Genomic DNA, 16,800 nt, shown 5'->3' with positions numbered 1-16,800 from the left:
GTGACACAATGGGAAAAGACACACAGATCCGTAGGCCTGTAAATACACGGTCAAACACGCAAAAAAACAAAACCCTGAATCTTGTTGCTTTGAAGTTGTTTTCAGGAGCGGCAGAGGGAAGGAAAAAAGAACATGCTAATCAGATGAGGCTTTCTTGTAAAGCTGCTCATGGTGTGGTGGTGTGTTGCTCTGCTTTGTCTCTAAATTAGATTTAAGCCTGTTTTTTAAAGAGATGTGCCCCGACTGCCAGCATTGAGGTTGGTGTGTGTGTGTTCCTGCATGTTTGTGTGTCTTACCAGCCAATAATCCCAGAGGGGTAACCATGTTTGCGTCATCTGAAGTCACTGTTAGATGACAAGATGCTTGAAATAATATACTCATACACACAAAGCATAACCTCAGTGTTTTTATTGGAGCCAGCCTTCAGGCTGCATTGCAGTACTCTTGTCAGGAGGAGAGCCTCTTAGAGAACAGACTAACAAACCTCCCCTCATCAGTTGCATGCAAATGATCAATTTCAATTAGATCCGATTAGACCCACCGGTATTTAAATGACAGTTTAAGAGGTCTGCTATTGCAATTAAATGGGAAAAAAAGATAAAGAAACAAAAACCCATAATGCTGCACATCCATATATTTCTTGTTTTACTGCGATGCACGTTGCTTCCTGGTTTGAACTGAAAAGTACAAATAGAAGTCATGTTTATTTCTGTGCCGCAGACAGCGGGGTCGTTCTCCACAGTTTATGCTTCTACCCACAATGCATTGCAGGGAAGAAAAAAAAAACTAGGGCTCTGCAGGTGAAAATATTTTCTCTGATAAAGAAACAATGACCTTGCATTTTTTTTTGAAAATGTCTTATTTTCAGTCATTGCTGTTGATCAGTAAATAGCTGCAGGACATCATGTATTTCTCTTTAAACAGATAAAAAAAATTTTCATCTTCAAAAATGTCTTTAAAAAATAGGTATATAAATGGGTTCCAGTTTTGGTTTTGCATTTCTACTGACGGTCGTCATCCAAATGAGGACTACTGAGTGCACAGACGGAGTTTTCCGTCCATTAGAGGGTCTCGATGAGAACTTGACTTTTTGCGGTTGCATGAAGGACAAGATGTACTCGGTGATGTTGTGGTAGGCAAACTACTTTCGTAGAGATCTGGGATCTCTGTTGTTTTTTCTGTAACAGCTCAAATAGTATGTAATCCTCACAGTATTTAATAAAGTTGCTTGGTACCACTTTTTTTTTTTTAAGTAGAAAAAAAGAACCATTAATACTGGTGACTATTATATGGATAATAATCACATTTGTAACATGTGTGTGTTGTTATTTTAAGCTTTATAAACTGACTTAAAGAAAAATAGAATACAAGCCAACTTAATTTTTTGTTTGTAGTTAAGATCTTATTGCACAGAACATAATATATATTTGCCATTCTGGTCAGGATAACAAGCTGATTTAGCTTGTTTATTGTTCAATCTACTCAGGTGACTAGCTTAAAGTCAGCTACTTAGCAGAGAATCTGAATTACCTTCACAGAGATGAATATCGCTACTTTTGTTTCCCTACAATGGCTGTTTGTATCTGACAACTAGCAACAAACTCGATGGCCATTTTACTAGGTAATTCTATGGACTCGTGTTTTTACACAAACTGTGAATCATATCGCTGCAACTCTATGTATTTACTTATTTAAAAGTGATGAGCATGAAGTTCAAATCGAGTATTAAAAAGGGAATGAAAGAGGATTTAAGTGACTTTAACTTGGTGTGAGTATTGATGAGAGTCGGGCTGGTATGAGAAACCTAACTTTCTAAAATCTTGCTGTGCCTTTTTAATAGTATGCCGCCATGTACAGTGTTGGCAAATAATAAGAAACTATGTAGTGTGTAAGTGACTCTTGTCATAGATAACCTCCAACACATAGAAATGCTATTGTGCTGTGGTAACCGTGTGAAAATCTTCAATTCACTAATTATTCCATAACCTATCTTTGCAAATTAACGCTGCATTAATATATTGAAGGAGACGCCACATGCAAACTCCTGCAAATCTCAAGGGCTGGATTTTTTGTTTTTCTTTAATTGCTTGTTGGGCAGTAAAAACCTATTTTGTGTTCCTTGTTAAGTTTTAACGGCATGAAGAAACCAAAACTGGTTCATTCTTACAATGTAGCAATGCTATGTTTCCTCTAAGGCTGGCTTAGAATGTGAAACGTTGCTGCAAAATCAATTTACAACCCATCATTTAGTCTAGTTTAATCCAGAAACTATAGTTGTTCAACTGTAGCTTTATTTGCCTTTTTTTTTCCTGAGAAGGTTTCCTTTGCTTTTCATTGGTTTTGATATAAATCAAAGCATTCACTCCTAACATGCAGTGCTAACCATCTTCGATGTGGCATGTAGTTGTGCTGAAGCAAAATGTGTTATATTCTGTACCTAATTTTTCATTCATACAATACAGTAGACACAACTTGGCCTGGGGGGAGCAGAAAAGTGTTTCTCCAGAAATTTCCAACTTGTCCTGGCTTTGTTAAGAGATACAATAAGAATACTATTTGGTTACTTTGATTCATCTTCTCAAATGCCTTACAATCCCGAATACAGATTCCTAGCAGTCGATTCATTTCAGTGCGGCCCCTAGTGGTGACCCAAGCATCAGACCATCAGACCAACTCTGCTTCTAAAGTCTCAACAGGCTGTGGCGGGGGTTAGGTTTCGGTCAGTGTCTCTTTCTTTTCTCTTTCCTGACACAGACGTCTGCATGTGGATGACTAGCATGTTTCCATCTGCCGAAGATGAGTTGGCAAATCACACAAGTGTATATATACAGTATCACAGGATGTACAGTGCTGTGAAAAGTATCTATTGTTTCTCTTCTGTTTTAGCTTTTTTGGAATTTATTTGTGTTCTTTGTTTTTTTTTTTCGGAAACGTAAAAAGTCTTCCAGACTACGCCCTCATTTGTTACTGGCAAAAAATCTGTCTAAATCAACCTTACCCTATGTTATAAAGTGGCCACAACAAAAATGTAACATCTGTTTATGCTAATGAAGTTACACTTTTATGTCGTCGTGAACAAATTTTGGTCCACTCTTCAGAATTGATTTATTTCTGCCACGTTATCTTAAGCTGCAATTTTGACATGGCCAATCCAAGACTTTTGGTCTCAGCCAATATTTTCCGGTATTTAGCTGTTTGTTTTCATCATGCTGCAGTCAGCGCCTTGGTATTTACCATTAAACATTATTTATTTCAGCACAAGTTCATAGTGGAAAATAAAAGGGCAATCTTTCACATCTCCGGAAGTATTTCACATATATTACAGAACCAGTCTGCTGTTGAATTAGTTTAACTCATTTAAATATCTGTGGTGAGGCTTGAGCAGCAGATGTGACTTGAGTATGTCACCCGTTTTAGAAAGAAAATCACAGCTCAAGCTCAAGCTATTGATGTAGCAGCTGCCATGACAACGGCCTCTTAAATTAAGGTTATGTCGATTATTATGGGGTGACTCACACACAATAGGGAACTATTATTATGTATACTCTCTTTGAATTATTGTATATTTACAAAGAGCTGTGTGTTTTGTTTGGTTGAATTGTGACTTCGGGTGCAGAGGTTTTCTCTGTTTTGTGTGTGATGGATGGACACGTTCCCCCACTTATTCTGTACATCAACATCAGTGCTGATGTACAACAATTGTATAAATCATCATTGCTGATATACAATGTTGATTTGTACATCAACATTTAAAATGTTCTGCTCAATGATGCTCTCCCAGGAATTTGTCCCAGATACATTTTATGCATTATGAATTAAAATTAAAAAAAAAGTCAACCAAGTTCTCCATCAGAAACTTGGATGTTTCGAGCTTTCCAGACAGTGATAAATAATAAATAATCGATGGTATATGCTGTATGAAACTTCCACTTTTCCACTTTATAGCTGTGAGCAGTAGTAGGTTTCATTAGATCTCCCTCTGCATACACACACACACACCCACACACACCCCTATGCACACAAAGCCCCATTTGTGTGCTTCAGAGTGGCTGTGATTTGGCCGGTTTTTTTTTTTTTTTTTTTTTTTTTGGGGGGGGTTTTGCCACTGGTCCTCTAACTGGCTTATCTTGGAAATCCACTGGGTTTTTCAGGTCAGTCTGGTTGCTGGCGCCTCCCTCCCATATCGTGCTTCTTTATGCCCTCTCAAGAGTCCTAATTCAGGTTGGAGGAACCCTGGATTATGAGTTCAGCGTTGTGGTGTGTGCATTTATTACCTTCAGGAGCAGAGAGGCTTTTAGCTGGCTCTGAGTTTGAATCCAGTGAGCGCATCATTGTTTTTCAGTAAACGTGCAGATTTGGAGTTCGTTGACACTTTGACTTGTTAAACACCTGGGTCATCATCTTTTATGTATTGTAACTGATCTGTGGTAAAAAAAAAAACTAAAAAAAAAACAGTAGTTGTCAAATTTCAGTTTGCAGGGTTTTCTTTATTTTCTTTCGTTCAGGAAATCCTTTGTATGCAAAGCCTTTGATTGCACTCTCCATACACTTTCACATATCAAAGAAAAATAACTGTCGTCTTCAGATTGTCATAATGGGCAATGAGATTGAAATACATTTGTTTATTTGAATCTATTTAAACTGTTATTTTTCAGAGTAGATGGACTGATTATACAGCATACAGGCTCAAAAAAAAAAAAAAAAAATATATATATATATATGTATATATATATATATATATATACATACATGCATAAATTTATATCTCTACTAATATTTAAATAAATGTCCGTTAATGAGTTGCTATAGATTAAACACTGTGCATCTATTACCGAGCTTCCTGCATGATTCCAGTTCATTTTTGTCACTCATTCTTATTATCAGGTGGATTTAATTTAAATTGTCTGGTTTCCTAGCACAGAACTTTTACACTTGATTCAAACATTTCTAACAGGTTTGATGTCGGTGTCGTTCCATAGGTTTATTGATGGCCTCTGTTCTGTCCATTTCAGACCCAGATTAGATTTTCTTGCTTTTATCCAAATTCTGTCCAACTTTCATGCATTTTATTTCCTGTTAATATCAAGGTAATTTTTTAAGAAGTTGTCAGTATTACAGGTTCAACTGTTTGAACCTGTAATACTGACAACAAAACATCCCCGCAGTAAGACACGGCCAGCAAGACGTCTGCAATTTCTCACTGCTCAAAGAAAAGTCTTGGAACTGTGTCTTAAATAACCACGTACCTCTGGACCAACGTGCTGCTCTTTCTGTTTGCAGATTTGGATGAACCATCTCTAGAGTTGTTTGACAGTGGTGTGAGGCAGCGAGACGCGTGCCCAACACTCTCCCGGCAGCCATGCCGCCGCCGGCAGACATCGTCAAGGTGGCCATCGAGTGGCCTGGGGCCTTCCCTAAGCTCATGGAGATAGACCAGGTGGGTGTCTTATAAAACATGTTATTCTTTATCTGTTACATCTACACATCACTAGCGTTAAGCAGCTGATGATTTGTTAACCCTGTATGCAGAATACATATTTAGTGTGAACACACTGGTGCACAATAATCAGATTTTGTGTAAATAACAAAGACACTCGGGGGCAACAGGGAGGCGGGATCCGGGCTTAAAGCAGCTTTTCCATTTTTCTCAATAATGACTCTAATTAGCCCAAAGGTGGGGCTCTTAATTAAAGATGTCTAATGGAAAAACACAGCCACATAAGCACAGCTTCAAAGTTATTACACTGACTGCGACAATCAAGCTTTCTGTATTAACCAAAGTCTTTAAAATCCGTTTTAATTCTTAAGTAGTACTTCGAAGTCCTTGCACCAGTTTATTTGATAGTTGACTTGTGATTAAAAAAAATATTTTGTTCCCATTTAAAGAGTTGTTTTCTTACTCACTGTAAGTCCACACATACACCCAGCCAGCAAGACGGGTGTATGGTTTCACATGACTGAGACGGGAAGATTTTCAATAAAGGTTTCATCACTCTCAAACAATTTTTTCAAGAATTTGTTTATTGTAGCCTCATGCAGTCCTTGTTTGGTCAATGTAAATGTTTAGCGTTTTGATTTAGAAATTCAGACTTCTTAAAAGATTTTACTATAATGTAAATTTGATGCTCTACACCACAGTCTTACCAAAACGTCAACAGATGTTCACACTCAACAGCAGCTTGTAAATGGGTTACATCTATATAGCAAATACAAAAATAATCTTGACTGCTCATTCAGTGGGATTTAAAAAAACAAGTTTCTCTTTTTTTGTGTGTGGAAATTTCTCCCTCGAACACCCACTCAGACACAGATGAGCGCATTATGGACATGTTGTAAGGTTCATATTATTGGCTGAGGACTCATTTTGATTTCACGACTGGTGGAGGCTCAACTTTTGAGCTGCAGTAACAGTATGAGCCTGTTGTGATCATTTGTGATCCAGCAAACCAAAAAGAGTGCCTCCTCTTAGGAAAAGCATTTCATCTTTATGGTTAGTTTTGAGAGAAACTCTCAGTTATGCAATATTGCGCACTTCCTCTATTAGGCTCTTGTTGCTATTTAGAAGATCCATCAGACATCGGCTGCTATGAGATTCTCACAATGTGATTATTCTGAGTGAAAATAAATAGCATAATCAGTTTAAAAGAGCATTTGCTTTTGTTATAGTGATGGAAAGTGCTCTTATAGTTTCCATATCTCACCTGTCAGAGCTTTTATTGACCAGAAATAGTTTCCAAACTGCCATGTTGGTCTTTTGGTAAATAACAAAAAGGTTTATCTGTGCGCGGGTAGCAACATGTGGAGGAAGAGGAGCGTTCCTTTACTTTGTGTTCCACACAGAAAACACATTCACGTCCTCTGACAGCTTGTTAAAATGACTTCAAACAATAAAAGCAGAAAGTTTTGTAAATGTCTGTATAACTATATCAATACGTGGCCTATGTCTACTGGGAAATCTAACAGCACATATTGCAAATCTCACCATATAAAATCTACTTCACAAAGCACAGAGTTTCTCCTACATTTCTGCCTTCATGCTTTAGGTTCAGTGGTAGCTATGAGGGAAATCTAACTGCTTTGTTTTAACTCCACTTAGTTGTGTTTTTAGCTAATTTATGAACATTTGATCACATATCTGATCATAAAATGACTTTGCATGTTACCCAATTTTAATTACTTAAACGAAATGTCAGTTTGGAAAAACAAAGTGGCCTCTAACTTGAAAGTTAAACAAGAACTTATGTTTAATTTCTCATCATTAGATTCATTGAAAAGCTGATAACTAAACTGCTTTGCAGTTTAACAATTTGCTTAAGCGCACTAGCTGCTAATTTAAGATGAATGTTAGCCTTTTTTAAATTCTCATTATGACCTGCTCTGAATGTCAACCGATGGTCGGTGTCTGCCAAACGGTGACTAATTCAGTAATAGAACAATTAGCCCAAATAATGACTACCTCGTATAAAGAGGACATGTTTGCTGTTTAATTCCACATACAGTGTGTAATGCTGCCTTTTTCACTGTGCCTGCATGTGTGTGCCTGTGTGTGTGCGTGCGTGCGTGTGTGTGTGTGTGTGTGTGTGTGTGTGTGTATGAGAGACTCACAGATGGGTTAATTACTGTACAAGCTATGAGTCATTGAGGCAACTGGAGCTACAAATGCCCTTCTCATTGGATAATCCAATGAATGAAGCATTGAACTATGGAGTACTTGTGCTTCTGGTTTTGAGTCGTTTGGAAAAAATACAGAGTGTAGATTGAGAGATGTGCTGAGATGTTTTATGAACTACTTATTTATCTTAATGTAAATTGGCTTTAGTAAAGTTTTACATCTTAATCTTGAATCCACCTGCCTCAGTCGCTCGTTCCTCCGCTTTTCTCCAACTCTCTTATCTGTCATCTCTCTCTCTCTCTCTCGTGTTCCACCTATTTCTTTTCTCCTCCTCCTTGTCGCTCTTTGCCTCTCCCTCTCATTCATCCCCCCGCTCACTCCTCCTCTCTGCTTTGTGTTGTGACTGTGAAACTTGCGCTCTTCCTCTTCTTCTCTTGTCCTCCACCACCAGCCCTCCCCTCCCTTCCCTGCCTCTCCTCCTCCTCCTTCTCCTCTTGTAGCTCCTTGGTACAATAGGCCCTGCAGTAGCATATGGCTGTCTGAGTCATGCGATGAGGAGTGGGCTTCTGCTGCTGCTTGAGTTGTCTGAACCCAGCAAAAGATTGTTCATTTATAAGCGGGGGTGTGCGTGAATGCAAATGTGTGTGTCTTCTTTTGTTTTGTTGTTGTTCTGTTAATTGTTGATGTGGGTGCAGCCCCTTCTTATGCGATTTCATTATGTAGATGTGTTGGTATGGCAGCTGTTTTAGTGCGGATGCTGATGTGTTTGCAGTCATTTGTGTTCATATCCGGCTTCTGTCGGTTTTTGTGTTGTCTGGTTGAGCTTTGCAAGTTCACCCTTAACAAGTACTAGTTAAACACTCATGGGTTGAAACTTAATTAGTTCATGTTCATAGCTCACCACCTAAAATTCAGAACTTTCACTCAACTTCTGATACTTGACCTTTGTCTCCATATAGGAATATAATCTCTAAAATAATGTTATAAGACAGCATGTGGGCTTTGGCAGCCTCTTTATGTTTGCTTAATTTTGCATTCATTCAGGTTATTTTCCGGCCTAATTTGAATACTCCATTGTATTTGTCTTTAATTTCACTGGCATTTGGGAAGATAGAAAAATAACAATCCAGCCTCTTTTTTTTTTACTACACAAACAGGAACAAAGATGCACCAACAATGCAGATTTTATTACAACATTGTTGAATACAAAGCAATTATTAAATGTAGAAAAACATAAAGTTGACCAGAAAATGGGTTTATATCAGGTTGCCTTTGAAAGACTGGAGTTTCGTATTCCTGTCCTGCAGCATGCCGAAGTGTTCTTGAGAAAGACAATGTTCCCTGAGCTGCCCACAAAGTCTTTTTTGGATATTAAAGTGAGAATAATTAAAGAGTTGCATATAAAGTTTAATAATATGCACACACATCCAACAAGCAGCGCTCTCCATGTCTGTTTTACAAACTCCTTTTAAGACATTTGACAAAATCCAGTGAAATAACAACAAAAAATATATATACAAGTTTATTGTCAGTTATTATTGCAAAGGCTTCTCTCCTGCTGCTTTGTATTCTGAGACAATTGCTAGTCCAACAAATGGATTTGTTCATAGGAGAGGCATATATAGAAATATATTTAATGTCTGACTCAAAACATTTGCATTTGTTCAAAATGCTGATAAAAGTGGAAAGTAGTGTAGTGTTTAAAATCGGGTTTTTTGGGGAAAATGTTTTTCAACCAAAGGATGGGAAGTAGCTTTCTGCCCCTGTTGTTATTAAGCACTTGATAAAAACAATATTCATAACCTGTAAGAAAATGTGAACTTCAAGGTATAGGGTACTGAATAGACTACCAGTGAATAGTTTTGTTGCTACAACTATTGATTTGATTTACAGGCTGCACAGCAAATGTCATAGGATTAAACAGATTTACTTTGCTGGAATGTTTGGGCTGCAGAGCACCGTTTACCTTCAAAAGACCCAGGAATAGTTGACTTATCTGACCCAGTACATATCTACTTTTTTTTTATCCTGCTTTCTCAGTTCTTAGTGCACTGTTCTCTAGGGCGTACATCGCAAAGCACAACGCTGCTGCATTGTGACAATAATAGGACAACAAAGCAGTGCAGCCAAAATACTAAACTGTACATCTATGCATAATGACACAGAGGCTGCAGTGATCCAAATTGCCTAATTCAATTATACCCTGCTCGGTATGCAACCTTATTTACTTTGTTTGTCAAAAAATGCTGTTTAGATTTAGAGGAATCTGAATGACTTGAATAAAACAGAACAAAACAGATTTAGCAAATTCTAAAAAACAAAGAAGAAATGAAAAGACTAATCCTTCATGTAAGGGATCCCCTTATCACGATCCAGGAACCTTTCAGGTTCAGGAAATATATCTGACTTGACACATTCAGTTGAAACCAAATATTTCTGTACACTGGAGGAAAAGATGCCTTACTTTTTTTTTTTTTTGTATTGAATCCTCCCAAACATTTTTGGTTTTAGGTGAGTTAAGATCACTATTTGCCAAACGCCTTGATAGTGAGATTTTTTGCAATAACTTTATTCAAAACCCACAAGTTTACATTCACTACAATTAATGTCTTTTCTAAAATGTTTTTAAAGACTAGAATTTATGACTTCACAACATCTGACATACTGAAACACACTACTTCTTGTTGTGACATTAAAATAAATAAATAAATAAATATGCAATATCAAGGAGAAAATTCTGCACCTCATATAAAAATATAAATATTCCAGTGCCAAATGAATAAAATGAAAAGAGCTGAGGAAAATCACCGAAGCTGGCTTGAGAGTGCCATCATTCACAATGTCATAAGTCCGGTATGAACATAGTTTAAATGGCAACTATTAGTATTCCAAAAGCAACAAAAGAATCTAGAGTAGTGTGCAAATGCACTCAGTGACAAAAACCATCGTCACATTTTGGAGGATAAAGGGGGAAGCTTACAAATGTGAGAACACCTTCTTTATTATGAAACGTGGGAGTGGCGACATCATGTTATAGTGGTGCTTTGCTGCAGAAGGGTCTTGTGCACATAAAAAAAATAGATGGCATCACAAGGAAATGTAATTTAGAAATATTCCAGCAACATATCAGGATATTAACCAGTCAGTTTTTTGATTCTCATGCAGCTCTGAAGTTAATCCCAGAGAACAAACTTGACTTATTTACATCAGTTATATATGACAAAAAAAATTTTGCTTTATTTAGTCAATTTAACTCAAAGTGAAAAGTCTTCACATTTTGCTTTCAATAAAAAAAATAGGTGTTATTTAAAAGAAACTAAATTGTTTATGAGCAGACTGAGCTCCCACATCCACATTGTAACGCCTCCAACAGCTTCATTGGGTTTGGAAAGTAACATCAGAAGCTCTGAGTCTCTCTTGAACGCCTTCGAAAACGTCCAGTAAAGTGTTTCTGTTATGAGAAGTTGTTTTCTCTCACCGCCTCGTAAGATTCGCTTTCTGAATCTGCTTTGGGTTTTGTTAGTTTGTGGCATTTCAAAATGGTTGAAGAATGTTTGTTTGTTTGTTTTTCATCTGGAAAAGGAAAATTTGAAAAATATTTGTGTTTACGGATGTTTATAGCCATCATATTGTATAAATGTTGTGTCCCTCTATCTCTCCATTTGTGTCTGGTTTCTTTTTTCCCTTCTTTGTTCACAGTGTCTTTTTGTGCTGTCCTTTTTTTATTCCTCTTCCCTCTGGTTTCCATTCCAGCTGAATCTTTTATTCTGGTATTCTTCATTTATTGTCTATCCTCTGTTTACATCCTTTCTTTATTTTTTTCTTTCTTTAGCTTTTCTCTTTAGTCCATTTTGTCCTACTTACTTTGTCTTCCTGTTGTTCGCTATTTCTTTGTGACATTTGCACCTCCCTGCTTTTTTTTTCTTTTCTTCCAAAATCTTTCCTGAGTTCTTTATTCTGTCATTCCTCCTTTATGTTCTTCTTTGCCCTAATTCTTCCTTGTGTTTTTCCTTCTCAGCTCTGTTTTGTGCAGGCTCCATATTTTAAAGTCTTTCCACTGTAGTTCATAGTTTGAGTGTGGAATCTCTCCATTAAAAAAATGCAGAAACCGTGGGTTCGGTAACAAGTCGGCTGCCGTGTACAAATCAATACAAGTAAGGTTTACGTGGGATTTGATGGGAATTTATGAATGTTTACAAACATAACTTAGGTTGTTGCCAATACTGCATTTTTATTATGCACTTTAAAACTATCTGAAACTAAATTTTAAAGCTTAATCTTTTCTGTTCCCTCTTATCTTGCCCACATATGTTCCCTAATCTAAATCCAGAGACATTTTTTTTGTTTGTTGTTTTACTGAAGTTTTTTTGAGGAATTGAGAAGTTGTGGTGTATTTCATTGTACTGTTAAGACGAACAAAAAGTTTTAAAATGCAATTAAGAATGTGAACTGATGTGCCCCTCAAAGCGTCTAGAGGCAGAATCCCTCTGCTGTGGCCTCAGAAGGTCTTTTAGCACAGCACGAAATGAAAGAAACAGCAATAGACTACACATGGTTGGCAAACTCAGAACAGCAATAAGACAAATAAACAAGATGAACAGTCTCTCATTGTTCCAGCCCTGCTGTTTGAAATAATTGCAGCCCACTCTGGATTGAGTGGAACGTCAGTCTGGACTGTGAACCTAATGTAGTTTTGTCTTTATCCACAGAAAAAGCCCCTTTCAGCCATTATAAAGGAAGTGTGTGAGGGGTAAGTGTGCTGCATGCATTGGAAAGTGTTTATTCTTCATTATACATTTTTGAAAAGCTATTAGGTTCAAGATTTTCTTCACCTTTTAATATCAGCTAAAGTGTTCATGTTCTTATTTTATTTGTTTTCAGATGGTCTTTGGGGAGCCATGAAACCTATGCTCTGCAGATTGCCGATGCAACAAATTTCTACATCACAGAAAAGGTTTAGTTGTCAGATTCTATTTTTTTCTTTTTTTTTTTTCCACTATATCCTCCATCTGGGACGAAAGAGAAGCTATGAGCGCATGCTAATTTCTGCTTGCGTGTTGGAAATCTTCCACAGAATCGCAATGACATCAAAAATGGCTCCATCCTGCGTCTAACCACGTCTCCCGTAAGTTTTAACTTCTCTAAACAACATTTAATAAAAAAAGAAAAAGAAAACTAAACAACATTCTAATTCTCTATGAAATTTTGTCTTTTCTCCTCTAGTACCAGATGGCCCTCCAGCTTCATGAACGGATCCAGTCATCCAGCATGGATGCAAAGCTGGAGTCACTGAAAGACCTGGCCAACGCTTCCAGGGACATCACCTTCGCCCAGGAGTTCATCAACCTGGACGGCATCTCGCTGCTCACTCAAATGGTGGAAAGTGGCACCGAGTAAGTTAAACTGTTTGCTCGTCTTACACAGTGTTTTCCTTTCTCTTAAGATAATTTTTCTCTCCTCTCATTTTCCCAAATGTGTTTTCATCTGAATTTGGAAAGAAACCATTGACATTTATTTTCATTTCAAAATAAATACGCTCTAAGATTTTAAGGATGCTCACTCAAATTAAACCTATGAACAGTTTTTGCATTTCTTGTTTTCATTTTTGTATTTAAATCCGTGACACAGTGGTCCTCATTTATCAAGCACTCATTGCAGATGAAAAACTGATTTTCTGTAATCATTTCAGTGAACTGGACTTGTAAATATATATTTTCGAGAACTACAGCAGAAGAAATGCAGACTGATTAAAACTGGTGGTTTGCTTAACAAATTCATAAGCTACACAAGTTGTCAGTGCAGTCGTCTACAGGTGTGTCCTCATGAAGTTAACATAGAACTAAACTTAAGGAAGAAAACCTGGCCCTTTAGAGCTATTGGACAATAGCTGTCAGGGTGTCATGGATTCATTTGTTTGCGGGGGACTTATCAACACTTTCTGCCACTTGTGTAACCTGGCCAATATTCACTCACCTCAGCATACCAGATGCTTGAGCTTCACTTCTTGGTCACACTTACGGAGCACTGAAACGCTGTGATCAGACATTTAGTTGACCGTTAAACATAAAAAGCCCTCCAAATAACTAAATCAAAATTGTGACTGCACAGCAAAAGCAACCTATTCAATCCTCTTAATTCAGCTCAGCAAATAAAATCACCTTTACTTCCTATGTAGCAGTTGTTTTTCAGTACACCAGCATACTTGGCAAGGTAAAGTGTCACCCAGGTGTGAAAACAGAAAGTGCAGAGAAAAGGTGCTGTGAGTTTAATGGACGCTACAAGTTTTGAGATCTTTGAAAATTTGTGTTATGCAGAGGATGGGTGTTTCTTTAAACCAGTGTTTCCCAACCCTGGTCCTCAAGACACACTGCCCTGCATGTTTTAGGTATTTCCTTGCTTCAGTGCAGCTGATTTCAATTGATGACTGATTAACAGGCGTTTGTTGAACTGCAATCAGTTGAATTAGGCACATTAAAGCAGGGAAACCTCTAAAACATGTAGGACAGTGTGCCTTGAGGACCAGGGTTGGGAAACACTGCTTTAAACCATCTAGAGCACATATGTCAGAGTCAAGGCCCGCGGGCCACATCCGGCCCGCGAGAAGATTTTTTACGGCCCCTGAGATGATCTTGATTTATTATTAGAACCGGCCCGCAGACCGCAGCAAGCCGGCACCCCGTCTGAAAAAAAATATCTTCCTTATTTGAACTGTAAATAGTTCTTTAAATGTTCTGTGAGATGATGTACTTACCCATGTATCCATAACAACCGGAACTTTCAATATCCACCAAGTTATTGCCGAAATATACCGTCTATTAAACGAGTGCCCCCCGGATTAATTACACTCTCTGCAGCTGCAGCTGCGAAGTTACCGTATTAACCCGATACTTGCTGGAAAGTGCAACGTCTCCCCTTTCAGAAACCGTTGGAATTTTTCCACTTAGCGCTACGTGTGGCGGAATTACGGTACTGCAAATTTAGATGTGTCGCCGGCGACACGTCCGGTCTAGAAGGGTTATTATCACAGCAGTCGTCAGCATAACTGTAAAATTAACTTTCAGATACCCATCAAAAATGGCAAAAAGGAAGGTGGACACTGAGAACCGGGGGTTTCAAACAAGGTTTAGAGTTTATATGTAGAGGTTTTACTCAGTTCAAGTTTAAAAGTTAAAGTTTAATATTTGTTTTCACTGCATATTACTTCTCCTTGATGAAAGCGTTGTTTTTGATTAATAGAGTTTTGCACTTTATTTAATTGTATTTCAATCCAATTATATTTTAAAAATATTTCAGTTGTGTCTGTTGAAAATTAAAGATTACTGACAGAGCCATAAGAAAATATTGCTTTATTTATCTGATCATATTGGAATATATTTGTTAGGTTTTCAGTAGGTTTAATTAGGTTCACTAGACTATATGCGTCATTTAAAAAAATTTCAATGAACATTCGATCAGTCCGGCCCTCGGCTTGTAGCTAAATTTCTTATTTGGCCCTCCGTCCATTTGACTTTGACACCCCTGATCTAGAGTGATGATTAATGTTCATTAGTTTCCTAAGGTGAAATCTATCAGCATTTTATGCTTGATGCAGTTTTCATTGTTCAACTCTTTGGACTGTAAAGAGAAAGTTGATGAAATCGAGAAGATCACCCAGTGTCAAACGCATCCTTAATATAGTGCTGTGAAAATCTAAACCTGCTGTGGAGAAAAAACACACGCCGTCAGGTTGTGTCACACTCCACACAGTGAATGTTTCAAAGCAGTTTGTGCCGGTTTTTAAAACAATAGTGCTATTATATGGAAAATCACTTCTTAATTTAAAATTCTGAAGTTCAAAATGAAAAAATTCTTGGCTCTATTTAGTGTTACTGACCAGAGCTTTTAGCGCACCGCACTTGTTAGCTCTGCTCATGCTCCTGGCTCTTTGATTACATATATTTTTTATGTAAATGACTGCTTTAGCTATTTGGCCGGAGAGAGCTTGAGATAAATGTGTGTGTGTGTGCGTGTGTGTGTGTGTGTGTGTGGGTAAAGGAGAAGATGCAGAGCGAGTACTTCTGCTGCACTTTCACATCAACAAAAGGTGCTTATTAGACCCAGAATTGTAGACGGATATCAGAAACAAACACTCACACACTCATTAGTGCGCCTGGCAGCCAACTTAGTGAACTGTAATTATTCAAGAAGCACAATGCTTGAGGCTCCTGAGGGCAGAGCCGCTGTTTGATCTGATGCTTCCCCCAAAAGCGTGAGGCCCTGCATTCATGTGGAAATCAGCTGGTGGGATGCTGCTGCTGCTGTCCACCAGAGCTGTTACGTACAAGCAGATGTCGCCCTCTACTGACAAAACATGGCGTAGCAAGTTACGTTCTTTTTTTTTTTTTTTTTTTAGATCGCAACAAAAGAAAAAAGAGCATACCTACTTTATTCCATTTCATATGTGTACAATGACAGCATCTTCAGCTGAACAGCTCGAGCCCCGAGTTTGCCGGCCAGTGAGAGCAATATCAGTGCGTTTTATTTCATTCCAACTCCGACTTTATTGCATGTCTGCCTTTTTATTTATTTATTTAAGGATAACTGTTGCAATTATTCAAACTGCTTTCAGCTTAGAATAGCTGTATTTTTAATTGTAATCATTCTCAAAACGTTTGCTGGTATCAAGAGGATTCCTGACAATATCCACAGACTTCTAAGCACTCTGCAAATGTACACTCAAAGCAGTAAAACTCTTGAATTATTTGAATAAAATGAACTACTTTACGTCAAAGAAATGATGTGAAAATATACTTTAAATAAATTGTTTCCCCTCTGTGACACCACTTCAGTTATCTGTCAAAACAGAAACAATCTGTTAAAGGTTTGAAAACAAAATGTTTTCAAAACTTTTGTATCCTTAGATTTGAAAACTTAGGTGGATTCCTCCAAACATTGAGGGCAAATACCTCCAATTTTGCCTCCTCAGATTTAAAATGTCTGTCTAAGTCATTTAACTTGAGTTGTTCCTCATACCTTTAAGAAATTTACGATGATTTCAAACTTATCTTTGCAATTTTTGGTTTTTGAAATTTTCGAAGTTGTATGTTTTAAGATCATTCCAACCTGGAAAAGAATCATCCATATGAGTCATTAATAACCCAAAATTAAAATTAAAATGTTCACTCATAATGAGTCGACGTAAACTTCTA

At 37.5% G+C, this 16,800-nt stretch overlaps 1 protein-coding gene across 5 annotated transcripts in view; it reads left to right on the top strand.

Annotated features, from left to right (window-relative positions):
- elmo1 (engulfment and cell motility 1 (ced-12 homolog, C. elegans)) overlaps window positions 1–16,800 on the top strand; it is a 103,466-nt gene that overhangs the window by 38,684 nt on the left and 47,982 nt on the right. For all 5 annotated transcript variants that reach the window (XM_044138683.1, XM_044138680.1, XM_044138681.1 and 2 more), the window contains exons 2-6: window positions 5,281–5,437; window positions 12,322–12,362; window positions 12,494–12,566; window positions 12,687–12,737; window positions 12,836–13,005. In XM_044138683.1, coding sequence (XP_043994618.1) covers window positions 5,360–5,437; window positions 12,322–12,362; window positions 12,494–12,566; window positions 12,687–12,737; window positions 12,836–13,005 — 413 coding nt within the window. In that variant the 5' untranslated portion in view covers window positions 5,281–5,359. The remainder of the gene's footprint in view (window positions 1–5,280; window positions 5,438–12,321; window positions 12,363–12,493; window positions 12,567–12,686; window positions 12,738–12,835; window positions 13,006–16,800) is intronic.

This window comes from Gambusia affinis, linkage group LG14, assembly GCF_019740435.1.
Source record: "Gambusia affinis linkage group LG14, SWU_Gaff_1.0, whole genome shotgun sequence".
Classification (NCBI taxonomy): domain Eukaryota; kingdom Metazoa; phylum Chordata; class Actinopteri; order Cyprinodontiformes; family Poeciliidae; genus Gambusia; species Gambusia affinis.
Note: the sequence above shows the minus strand (reverse complement) of the source record. Positions and strands in the feature narration are given on the sequence as shown.